We start from the raw sequence: 13030 nt of genomic DNA on the forward strand, positions 1-13030 counted from the left end.
GTGAGCGGGGACAGCGCGGGGGAAACGCGTCCCCGGCCGCCCGAGCAGAGCAGAGGCGCACAGCTGCCGCCCCGGAACGGGATGGGGGAACCCCCGCTAACGCTATCGATTTAGAAATAATCCCGTATTTTAAACCTCAGAAATGCTACTACAGGGCTACTTTAAAAACGTGTTAATGTTCTGACGAATGAGAAACTTTACATCCAGTAGGAACATTTACACCCCAGCACCACTGATATGTGTAGAAACTAGGCAGCAACACGTACTACAGGAGGTTTCCCTGATTCTAGAGACAAATTACTTCAGTATTGCTGTAATCAAAGTCACACTGGTGTCTTCAAGCCGAATGATCTGTCTCCAGGCTGAATCTTTTCACCTTTTGTAAACATAACTGATGTCGTCAGATAACTTCTACAACAGAAGTTGCTTAATAAATAAAGAACTTCCTGTTTCAAGAATTGTATAAAGGTACATCACACAATATGCATTAGGTAGGCGGAGAATATGCATTAGATGGGCGGGTTCACGTAAATTTTACTGTATAAAAGATGTAACTTACTACTCCTTGGTGCGCTTGATTTGTGCACCCCACGCAGAATAAACAATGTCTCCTTTCCAAATTAGACTCTGTGTCTGTTCTTAGAGAGCTCCTAAAGCCAACCACAATGAGGTATTAACGGCAAGGCTGTTCTGCAGAGCATTAAAAATCAGGCTGTCGCACTTACTCAGACTCGAGAATAATCACTGCACCAGGAAGCTGAAGTGACTTCTTGAAGATTCAAGACGTTCCTCTGCTATGCTGGCCCTGTCTTACAGACAAAGAGATTCCTGTTGATTTGGTAATCTGCCATGGTTTCTCTTTATTTCCTGGCATATTTGCCTCCTTCTTCCACGCTCTTTGGGCAAGGGCAGACCCTATCCTGCATAAAGCAATGAAGGAGCCTGCAGCTGGGCTTAAGTCACATCCCTCTGCTACACCAGAGTTGTACAACCGGCTCTTCCTTCATTTTCCCAATTCTGCTCTCTTGTTTCCATCAATTTCAGTTATTTATAATTTTTTTCTTGTTCCCATCTTCATTCCTTGAAGTTTTTGTACTCTAAATCATGGTTCTTCCTTTTTATGCACCCCAGATCCTATGATAAGAGTATCATAAAATTATAGTGGAAGAAGTGTGTGGACAAGGCTGTAAGTTTCAGACTTAGCTAAAATATATTTCAAAAGTACAACCAAAAAAAAATATTTAAGATATTACTGACACAATTGCAACTAAGTCCTGAACCAGGAAGAGAACTGCTGTGCAAACCTTTTTGATTGTGTCCAGAATCTGTGAAAACAGATGCAAAGTTTTCAAGTGTAAGTTTGGTTAGCTAATAACTTTGCCTCCTTAAACCAGATTTGACCTCAAAACATGGTGTATGCCATTAAGACTGAAACTTAGAGCCAACTAAATGTATTGTTTGAAGTATCTGCTAGTCTGGGGTCTTAATATTATTAGCCACAAGTAAAATTATCTGTCAGTCAAATCTTTTAACATTAAAATTGTTTACTGATTTTTAGCTAAGGTAGCCTGTCCATGATGCACCCAGTGGTTATCTGAGGCTCGATATGAAGCAAACCTTCCAATAGGAGTATATAAAGTAAATTGGCTTGTAATTATTAGTAGTATTTCAGGACTTAAGTTTCTACTAGCTACCAATAAAGGTTAAAAAACGGATGTTTATGAACTTAAAAATAAGAATATAGCAGAAGTTTAGTGGGAAAAAGTAAGTATATCTTATTTACAGTGTGGTTATTGGTTTTCTTCTCTGAGGTTCTGAATGCCTCTATCATCTTCCAAGGCGAGCAAAGAACCCTCCCCCCTCTCCACCTGCTAGTTTTACACAAATCACAGGAAAAATGGTATTTTGATACACTGAACATTTATTGTCTTTCACAAGACAAAATGAAGTTTCCCCAGCCAACAAAAATCCATCAAGATGACCATAAAGGGGATAGGGTGCAAAATTCCAGTGTACAGTATATGCAACAAATTACCTCCCTGACTACCCTGGAAGAAAGATGATTGATCAACCTCACTGCAACTAAAAAACATGATTATAAAATATTTACAGAAAAAAAAGACAGTACAGAAAATAAAAACTGGACAACCATTTGTCTATGAAATGCTGCTAACACTTTTCTGGCTCCTTAGAAACCTGTTCCACTACCCTCACCAGAGCACTCAGGGTGTGTAAGGACTCAGGCAGAGCATGGTCACCCCCCTCTCTGACACCCCTGTCCCAGCGTGTCATCAGCTCCCTCCAAGGAAGGGGGAGGACTTGAGGGGAGCAGCATCGCCTTCTTTACTGCAATTTCCTTTCACCAAGTGGACATGGCGGCTCTGAAAGGAGGACCCCAGGCACACCTCCGCTGCAGCGGTCTCTATTCACAGCACACTGGCAAGTTAACCTGTGGGTAGGGAACTATTTCCAGTCATGCGAGCCCTTTTGTTGCAGGAGGACTTTCCCTTTTTCTCCCTCCACAGTGATCTCATCCATGTTCAGAGGGGCAGGAAATCTGACTAGGACTATGACAGGTCACAGGAGACCTTCCATTTCTTTCATGAAGGCTTCATACACGTCATCCTTTGTCTGTACAGAGATAGGGGCAGATGATCCAGCCTTAGGGGCAGCTTTGGTTAACGGGAGGGCAGGCTCATCATCTTGTTTCCTCTGGGAGGCAGCAGAAGCCCCCTTATTCTCGCGGCGCACTCGCAAGGCAGTGGGCACGAAGCGCGTGATCTCTGCCTTGGGGTTGGTGATCTGCGGCTTGGCACTGATGGTGGCCGTGGCTTTCTTCTCGATGGTGGCCGCACTGGTGTCATCCGCCTTGGGCCGCTGAATCAAGCTGGGAGGGGCGCTCAGTACCCCAGGATTTGGAATGGGAGCTGGTGGAAAGAGCCCAGGTGGGGCAGGTCCTAAGGGAGGCACCAGAGGTGGCCGTAACATGCCTGGGCGAGGAGGAGGGATACCTGTAAGAAGAGAAAAAAGCATGAGCTGTCTCCGTATCTGGGAATTTCAAAATATTTGATAAAAAAAGTGCACAGGCTCAGAATGCCAAGAACAAAAACCAAAACAAAATAACTCCCAACAAGATACAGTAGCACTGGCTTTAAAAAAAAAAAGTTTTCAACCCTGCACCAAATGCTGAGTTGAAAATGCTGCTCTTCAGACTCTGAAAGCCACAGGAGCTTGTATACTGTTCCCTTTCAATTTTTAAAGTTATAATCTGAAAATAAAGTTCCTTGACAATCTATCCCACAGGAATTTCAGAGTCATCAGAAATATCTGACCCAGGCAGAAAAAATAAATATCCCGATCTCCAACTCATTTAGTTGAACACCATTATAGCACCCAAAGGGTATTCAGAGAGTCCTGCAGAACAGAAGTTTAAACTCTTTTTAAATTCTCTTTTTGAGGGCAGATTTCTTGCTACCAAACCATGCACAGCACTTATTTGTTGTTATTACACAGAATAATGTAACAGCACATAGCACAATGCAGCCACAGACAGGAACAAAGGCAAACCGGCAGTCCATTATACCTCACTGGCTTGATCACCACAGCAAAAACTGCAAAAAGCAAGCAAGAAGGGACATGGCACTGGAACAAACAGAACCCCTTACCTGGTGGGGCAGGAGGGGGCAGACGAGGAGGAGGACCACGTGGAGGAGGACCCGGCGGCAGACCTGGTGGGGGGCCTGGGGGAGGACCAGGTGGTCGCCCAGGGGGAGGACCCGGTGGCAGCAGTCGAGGCAAAGGCCCACGTAACCCTGGTAACCCAGGAGGTCTCAGAAATGGAGGAGCTCCTGAAAGCATTCGTGCAACAAAAGAGAAATTTAGTTCACAGTTAAAAATATATCCCAGCAACTATCTCATCAACCAATAATAAAGATCTTCAACATATGAATGAGAGCTATATTACCTAGCTGTCAGATTAAGTAGAATTTCTAAAAATCTCAAGAAGAAGCAGCGTTACACAGCTGAAGCATCTTCATAATAGCTAAGAGTATCATGGAAAAAGGGTCCCTCCCCATGTAATTAAGTAGTAACTGGTAACAGCTTTGGAGCTGAGTTTGTCAGAATTTAAACAGCTAAAAACCTTTCTCTGTGGAATTTGACTGTTCTTCTGGCCTAAAAATAAGTACCTTTGCTCTTTCACTCCACTTCATATACTGGCTCTGCTGCTGTCTGCCAGTGTTGGCTCTAACAGAGACAACCATCAGGAAGGCTACAGCTACAGGAGCCTGATGCCTCAAAAACAAGGTACAGCAACAATGATGTAGACTGACAACAGACAGGTCTCAGTAACTGAGTACATATACTCCATCTGCAACACACTCTGCTATGATGGTATCCTGCAGCGGTAGGGAGGAGAGATCCAACAAGCAGGAATTGTGCAGCAAGATTGATCTATTTAGTTATTTTACAAACTCTTTTATAGACTTTTTTCTTCATAGTCTAATTGGTCAAAGGATCAGCCACCCCTTGGGGTGATTGGCCAAAATCCTAAAACATCCATTGTCAAAATATTTTTCTACTGTAGCATAAACAAAGCATTGCAAGGTCACAGGTGTTCATAGTTTATAGAACTCTACAAATATCTTCCATGAGAGAGAAAAGTATCCCATGGGACTGGAAAGAAGCAAAATTCTTGCTAGCAGCAATATTTGTATCCACATTCTGCAGCTTCCAAACTCCCAAACTGATACCACTGCCTGAGAGCCTGCATCCTTCAAAGCAGAGTAAAGCAAGTGTTCACCTGGTGGAGGGCCAGGAGGAAGGCCGGTGGGTGGGCCGGGGGGCCTCAGTGGAGGGGCTGGAGGCGGTCCCAGCGGAGGAGGCCCAGGCATGGGAGGCGCCTGTATCTGAGCTGGAGGAACAGCCTGTGCAGTCTGCTGCTGCTGCTGTGCCTGGGAAGTCGTAGTAGATGACCCAGTCTCTGCAAGAGCTTCCTCACTGATTTGTTGCTGCTGCTGTTGCTGTGATGTCTCCTCAGACTCTGAGTCCTCTTCCTCCTCCTCCTCTTCTTCTGAATATTCCTCCACTTCTCTCCCTTCTTCTGGAATTTCCTGACCTGGATATGGAGATATACTTATAAAATTTGTCTACGCATAACATCTTTGTGAACATCAGAGAAACTTGAGCACACAAAATAAAAAGAAGAAAAAGAAAGATAAACCTTACTCCAAAGGGAAGAAATCTGATCACTTTTTACTGTTAAACATAAAATGAAAACAAATAAAAATAATAATAGAGAAATCATCGCTGTTCTAGATAGAGCTCTGACAACAAGAGCTATGTATTCCTCTGGGACCTGAAACTTATACTACCAACCCAAACTGCAGCTATTTGATCTAAGCCTTATGGAAGTTTGTGTGGAAGTGGGACAACAAGAGGTTGGGGGACACAATGTCAAAATAAACATAATCCCCATGTCCAAGAAAGTCCTGCACCTTTGAAAGATACTGGAGTTTCTTTCTAAAACAAAAAATAGTCTTCATTCTAATAGTTAACTTATTGGTTAAGCAGCGTATTTTTAGGGAGTACAAATCCTTACAGGTTACATGCTGAGCACATAGACAATGTCACCCTTTCTCTTTCACCACGAGATTCATATTGCATTTTGAAAAACTGTTTAAAAGCTAAGCAAGAAAATGCTTAGAAGAAAAAAACAGTAAATTGCTGCTCTTCAACTCTGCTATGCAAAACACACACACTACTTTAAAAAAAAAATTTAAAAAACCAACAAAAGCAAACAAACAAAAAATCCCCAGACAAACAAACAAAAAAAAGAAGCAAAACCCAAGCCATAACTCAAATACCTAATGACAGCTGATACTCTCAGCAGATCCTATATAATGACAGCAAAATACTTACTCTATAAAATAAAACCTGAGCAAAGTAAGCTTACCAGAGAAACCTTAACTGGAAGCCTAATGGCATATTACCATTACATCATATATCCACCTTACTCACCTGCCATTCGTAACATCATGGCCTGGAGTGGAGTCAGTTCTTTCATGTTCTTTTTCTTTTTTCGTGACTTCCCAGGCATGTCTGCAAACCGGACACTGTGACCTGGGGAAAGCAGAGTACAGATAAGGGCAGCAGGAGGCGGGAAGAAAATAAGAAAAAATCAGATAGTTCCGTCAATATCTGGTATAGATAGCATATCATTCTAACACAATGATGCTCCTTAGATAAGAGTTAACACTGGTGTTACTGATTGCTAACCTAGTATTCTCTACCAACTGGTCTCCCCCAGGCAAGTGAGCATATTTTACACTGAGGCTTAATTTTGTAGGGTACCTTACCAATGCAACGATACAGGTGAAAGACGCCTTGGGAGCTATAAGCTTACTCAACTTTTAAGAAAACAGGTTTATCTGAAAGTTGCTTCACTTTTAGGTAGCCTCCTTCTGACCCATTTATTAATAGAAATCCTTTAGCTGGACTTTAGGTGAGTTAGAACATTTAGTTGACTAAATAAATTACACACACCCCCTCAACTCTATCAAGTAGTGTTTTTCTTTTGAAAAATCAACCCCCAAGCTCTCATTTCCCTTTCACACCTGATTTCTTTTCTTCGCCACCTTCCCTCTCCTTGTCATTATCACGATGCAGGAAGTCCTCGCCTTCACTGTCTGCATCTGACCTATCGCTGTCACTGTCATCGCTGCTCTCATCATGCTTATCTTGATCCATATCCTCAGGATAACCTTCATCTTCACTAGTGCTGGACATGTCATCATCATGGCCTCGCTGTCCTGCAGAAGGCAAAGTATTAGGAAATGCATGAACTCCAAATACAGAATACTCTTTCACACCAGTGTATGTTTACAGTCACAACATTCCCCTTAGCAAAAGCATGGACAAACTGCCATCCTTTTACTTTTTAGCACGTATCTTAAAGGATATTTTGGAAAATCTGTAAGATTTCCTATTAACCTGCTGGTTAATTTGCACAGCAAACAAGTGAAGGCAACTGCTACTGCAACTCGTTCATTAATTTCTATTCAGCAATTGCCCACCATTGAAATACTGCGATGCCTTCTGGCATGAAATAAAGCTAATCCATCCAGTCACAAAAGTTTCTAGGGATGATACAGCAACTGTATGAAAAAGAGGACCTGTGTTCTCCTAGCAAATGCACACTGAGGGTTGGTTGTAGGTTTTGTTGTTGTGGTTTTGGTTTGGGGGTGTCTATTTGATGGGTTTTTCAAACAGAAGATTTCTCTGAGAGTGACTGGGTTTTTTAAAGGGGAAATACGTACAATGTTTCAGCACTGCTACATGTTCATTTAAAAATATCTGTGAAACCTAACAAAAAAGTATCTGAGACATGTAATTAAATGTTTCAATATTTAAAAATGCAAGTGGTAACAAAATTGCAGATATTTTGACTATCACTTAGTAGGAGTCCTTCAAGTAGTGCTAACATTCATAATGCCGAGAGAACACTTTGTCTAGGGCACACTGTACTATCCATAGCAAAACAGAGGTCAAGGAAAACCCCAGAGGGTAATAGGAAAGTCCTTACCTGCTTCGGAACTGTAAGAAATCTCCTCCTCTCGCCTTCGAGGAGCCACATCCAAGGTGAAACCCACTTTACGGCCATACATCTGTAGGACTTGAGGCGGGGGTGGCCCTGGTGGAGGTCCAGGGGGCTTCCTCCCTGGAGGTAAACGTGGAACACCAAGCCCCAGAGAAGGAAGTACAGAAATGGACCGAACTGGTGGTCTGGAAATAAGAAAGGAAATGAGAAATGCAGGAACAAGAACAAATTAAAACAAACATGTCTTTAGTAGAATTATTTAGCCTTCTCTCACCACTGCTTATGCAGACCTCTAAAAAGCAACACCAACATTTAAAAAGTATAGATTTGACACAAGGAGTTTACAACCTCATACAAAGACGCGACTGCTGAAGATCAGACAAAAGCTCCTCAGAAAGCAACGGAAGACAATACTGAAAAAAATGAGCTATTGAATCCTACCACAGAAGAAGAATTAAATAATCACAGAATTGGTGAAAACAGAAGGCTATTTAGAAAGAAACAGAAAAAAACTAGTACTAGAATGTAAAAAAAAAAAAAATTAACAAGCAAACTAACAGTTTATGTGAACTATTCATATACACTGAATATGCCAGCAGGACAAAAGAACATACATAGGCAATTTAAGAGGCATTCACGTTCAAAGCAGCAGGGCTCTAAGTTTTACTGATATGAAAAAGACAAAAACTAGAAGGTATAATGTATTACTTAAAGGAATTTAAACAAAAAGCTGTAATAGTGGGGAAAGATTAAAAAGGGCTTTGATTAAAAGAAAGAAGAATTTACCTGCACAGAATTCCTGACTTCTGTGAGTCAATATTACCCCTGCCTCTACCCCTAGCTCCTTCCCCATAATATGAGTGCTTCCTTTTTACTTCCCTGCTAAGTTTCTTTTTCCACTTACCCATAGGCTGATGTCTTCTTGAGGATAGAAGGTGGCTGGGCCCCTGGAAGGGGAATGTCCTGTATGAGGATGTTGGATGGAGCATGAGGCATATCTGGTAAGGGGATACTTTCCACTTCAACATGCTGAGCATTCTGGAAGGGAGAGAAGGAAAACAAAAACAAAAGAAAAAAAAAAGAGAGAATGGGTTACTCCCACAGAAGCTACTGCACAAACTCATTACTTTTCAAAGTACAGAACATGTGAGACCTGCCACCACTTGTCTGTTCTTAGGGCGTGTTATCTTGCAGCAATCCATGAAAGAAATTTGGGAAAGCGTCAACAGTAAAAGCTTTCAATGCAAACCAAAGCACTTGCAATGCACCCATGAAAAGCTTCAGTATTTCAGTCAAAACTCAGTCAGGTTTCTATCCTCCTTTATACCTACAAAATGAAGAGGCTGCAGACAAGTATGGCTGTGTTTCTTAAGTATTCAAGTCACAGACTGCTGCATGTTCCAAAAGAAAAGAAAAGAAAAAAGAAATCTTACAGATCCTTGCACTTGCTCAACACTATGTTCTCCAACACGGTAGGAAGAATGTTAGAGAAAGATCTTTAAAGGAATGACAAAGAATTCTCATTATTGCTAGCAAGAGCCTTAGCAGAAATTCACAGAAATATCAATGGCACACTCACAGGCTCGCTCTCTCTTTAATACAGAAAACAAAAGGCTGATATTGTTGGTTTGCAACACAAATTTCCCTTTCCTCCTTTCATGTTGAATGAGATCAGCATATCAGAGACAGTGACCTGACAACCACGACACTGTCCTCGCTGAAATGCTCTAATTGGAGGTACTATGTAAAGTAATATTTCATTTGGGCCACATGGTGCTGAACTCGTACAAATCTCCCTTCCTCTGTAACTGCCACACCTAATGAGCAAAGAGAATACACTACCACAGTTACAAGGCTGAAACATAGTAAGCATTACCTTGACAGCATCAAAATACTGGCTGAGTTGTGCTCTCTTCTGCTCGTACTCCACCTCCAGCTTGCGCAGTTCTTTATAGATGTCTGGATTCTCCTTCTCATAGAGCCGCAAGATACGTTCAAAAGTCTCACGGAGCTTTTTGCGTTTATCCTTCAGCACTTTTTCATTAAGCTGTGGCTGCTGTACTGGGTTAAACTCTGATCCAAGACAGCCAAAAAAAAGGACAGAAAAATTTGCAAATTATTCTACTGCAGAGCTATCATGAATGAAACTACTTCAAAGCAAATAAGCTCCAATCCCTGTTTTCAGGAAGTCTTCAGCCTTATAACAATCTCCTCCTTGAACTCTACAGTAGTAGCACACATACACTACTCATTCTTCTTATCAATCATCTTCTGGGAAAAAAGTCCTCTTTGATGGCACCACACCACCTCAAATCACAATCAATCTCCAGTTATTCACAGAATCCCCCCCTTCTAACAGGAAAGGAAAAAAGATTACTCTATGTCTTATGTTACAATGTAAGATGTAACCAAAAGTATGTATTCTATCCCCATCTTCATAAGCTGTTAGACCAGGTGGGGAAATGCTCTTTATCTCTTCCATGACTCATCCCTGATAACTCCCTCTGGGGATGCCTTCTGCTAATGGGCCATCAAGTCTCACTGCATAACTCATACATAATTACATCACCCCAGTGTGAGATGCTCCACCCAGGAGGAGGAACCAGGCATTCCTACCTGGATATAATCTGGGGTTTGGAACACAACAGCCAGCCCTTACCTACTGGGTTCCCAGAGGACAAGAGATACATAACCACCCCTGGACCTTCAGAAGAAGACCAAACCCTTCTACATGATCACCACTTCAACAAAACCACATTCATCCCTTCAACAGGACTACTACCACTACCCTGACCAACAGGGTGTCAGGTTGTATCCTGACTCTGTCAGTTCAAGCCAGTGTTTTCTGCCTTTAATTTTCCTACTGAATTGTAGTTCTGACTTGGAGTCTCCCACTGGTTTGTTTTCAAACTAGTACACTCTATTTCAGTCTCCCCAGTCATCTGTTAAAACTATGCTGTGCATCTACATAAACCACTGCCTAAATCCAAAACCTAGTATCTCTCACTCACCCATCTCATCCAATTTTTCCATGTCTCGGATAATCTGCTTTGGATCTTTCATCTTCAGTACAGCTGCTCGTACCATCATTCGTTGCTTCTTGTTCTAAGATCAGAGATCAAGCAGATCAGAAAAGTTTCGCAGAAGAAAGACACAGACCATCTGTTACCCCTTCCTCAATATTTCCATTCTGAAGGAAGAAACACACCTCAGAATGCCCTGAAAATGTTCACCATGGCACAAATCAGCAGCAAATGTAGTTAAAACTTCTGGTAATTTTAATTCCACTATCTTGGTAATTGCAAATGCTATTATCATTCCTTCACTCCAACTAAGACACATAGAATCAACACAATAACCAAACTGACAAAATACAGTAAAACACACTAAGAAGTGCAGGAGAATTGGGGTTTATTAGTTTGGTCTTTTTTTTTTTTAATTTGGTTTGTTGCTTGCTTCTTTGCTTTGTTGCTTCGGTTTTTTTTTTACTCCTAAGTAGTTACAATAATGCTTCAAAAATAATTACAAGTTTAAAAACAGCTGGTGATATGTTTACTCAAAACAAGACTTCTACATTTTTTTAAACTATTTGTTTGGATGGTATTTCCAAAGTCAATCTTAGGATATCAACCAAAATATCTATAGTCTATTCATAGCCCTTTACAGTTACAGACATGATACACAGTATAGAAAATGCCAACTAAATGTTCCCCAATTTCTTGATTTACCTTCTTTAGTTCCCTTTTCCGAGCTTCCTTCCCTAGAGTGGAAAAGAAAAAGAAAATAACAACTTGAAAGACAAAATCAAATTAATGAAAAACCTTCCCTTCATCAAGACTAGGGCTGTTTCTCCACAGCTCAGACATTTTCACAAAGACTTACTGTAACTCAGCTTCCCAGTGAAAGAGATATACAGCATGAAATAGATTTCTATTTCTTGTGTTTTATACAGGAAAAAAAGAAAGAGATACTACACTCTTCATGTCTCCAGAAGCAGGGCTTTTCCCATACAAAAAAAGAACAAAAGGCAACAGAAATCATAGTGATAGGTGATATCATGAAAAGATTGCAGCAGAGAAGCTGAAATAGAGTCATCAGACAACACACATCAAATATATGTAGGCTTTGAGAATGCCTCTGAAATAAAGCATATCCTTTGTGGGAGTCTGGATTTTCTTTATTTGCTGAGCATTGATAACATCTGGCATTTTACCAAAAAGTAGGAAAAAAACCCAGTAAGACAACTCCCCCATCTAACCAGAGCACCTGCAAAATTTGACAAGTTCCTCAAACTCCTGCCTGGGACAGATTAACTCTGTCCCAGGAAGCAGCCTGCAGTTTGTCCAGCAACTAAGTACAAAGGCCTCCAAACACTGATAACCAGTAGAAAATCAAGAGGTAAATGCTCAAGAGAAGCAAGAGCATGAGAGCAAGCAGCCTTCCCAGCCAAAACTGAGATAGCATTTTTCAAGTTAGAGAAACTCAGTTCTGATCCACAAGTGAGGATTCTATCCTCAGAGAAAGCTTTTACCTGCTTCTTTAGGCACTCCCCTTTCCCACCGGCTTAGCTTTCACGGATACTTACGGGCCTGATCCGTGGGATTCATAAACTTCCCACTCTTGGTGGATGATGTAGATCTCCGCCCCATTTTGATCTTTTTTCTTCTGCCTCAAAAACCAGAACTTGAAAAAGAGGGAGGGACCTGGAAAAGATGACATTGTTTCAGGTCCTACACATTGGTAGCTTGAGTATGCTTATTTCTCTTCTTGGTATCAGCAAGTTACTCCCCCAAAGAGCTCAAACACTTGTAAGGTCCTCAAGCCTGACTATGAGCTCAGTCACTCATAGCAAAATTGCCCTACTCCAATAAAGTACTACTATTTAACTAAGTACCTAATTACTACTACTTTAGTAAGTTATAATTTTAAACTAATTGACGAGTTTGTTATTATTCACGCTAAGACTCAAACCAAGAAGTGTCGTGCTTACACTATGGAGGGGTGCAGGGCAGGTAGAAACACACATCCTATTTCTCTAAGTGCATATCAGAGTTTTCCCTCTCGTAAGTGCTCCCCAGTTTTCACCTTTCTCTGTTTCAAATGTTTCCCCACACATTTCCTCCCCTCCTGACTTCTAACTACCCCTGATATCTCTCCCCAGCACTCACTGTATCCATTAGCAAGTGTAGGGTTATTCTGCAAAAAATGATTTCCCGTCTTCAGACATTTTTTCAGCTTACAGATAAGGGTCCAAACTACAGCTAGGGATGTTCCTTCTCTCCCTCCACCTCCAAACCTACCTCCCTGCCAAAACACTGGGATTTTGGTTTTTTTTTGCAAGACACTATTACTTCTTTAGGTGGGAAGCTCACCAAACAGAGGTAGGAGTAACATTTACACCACGTATTTCCCATCTTTCTAATATTTAAAGGC

At 41.4% G+C, this 13030-nt stretch overlaps 1 protein-coding gene across 1 annotated transcript; it reads right to left on the minus strand.

Moving 5' to 3' along the window:
• Window positions 1–1901: 1901 nt before the first annotated feature.
• On the minus strand, window positions 1902–12320 carry WBP11 (WW domain binding protein 11). Its single transcript, XM_008636519.2, has 11 exons — window positions 12183–12320; window positions 11326–11357; window positions 10609–10702; window positions 9474–9670; window positions 8502–8635; window positions 7583–7782; window positions 6615–6809; window positions 6019–6120; window positions 4802–5116; window positions 3666–3848; window positions 1902–3011 (listed from the first exon to the last, which is right to left on the minus strand). Exons 1-11 carry the CDS (start codon window positions 12244–12246, stop codon window positions 2578–2580), a joined length of 1950 nt encoding a protein of 649 aa, XP_008634741.1. The 5' UTR covers window positions 12247–12320; the 3' UTR covers window positions 1902–2577.
• Window positions 12321–13030: the final 710 nt, after the last annotated feature.

Source organism: Corvus brachyrhynchos, unplaced genomic scaffold (assembly GCF_000691975.1).
Source record: "Corvus brachyrhynchos isolate BGI_N302 unplaced genomic scaffold, ASM69197v1 scaffold56, whole genome shotgun sequence".
In the NCBI taxonomy this organism is placed as follows: Eukaryota; Metazoa; Chordata; class Aves; order Passeriformes; family Corvidae; genus Corvus; species Corvus brachyrhynchos.

Bases quoted from the DNA above. Each gene is read 5' to 3' on its own strand.
- WBP11 (XM_008636519.2), bottom strand. From the start codon at position 12,246: ATGGGGCGGAGATCTACATCATCCACCAAGAGTGGGAAGTTTATGAAT. The intron at 10,703-11,325 runs GTAAATCAAGAA...CTCTGATCTTAG, and splicing joins GGAAAAGGGAACTAAAGAAG to AACAAGAAGCAACGAATGAT. The intron at 6,121-6,614 runs GTGTGAAAGGGA...TGCTTTCCCCAG, and splicing joins TGGCGAAGAAAAGAAATCAG to GTCACAGTGTCCGGTTTGCA.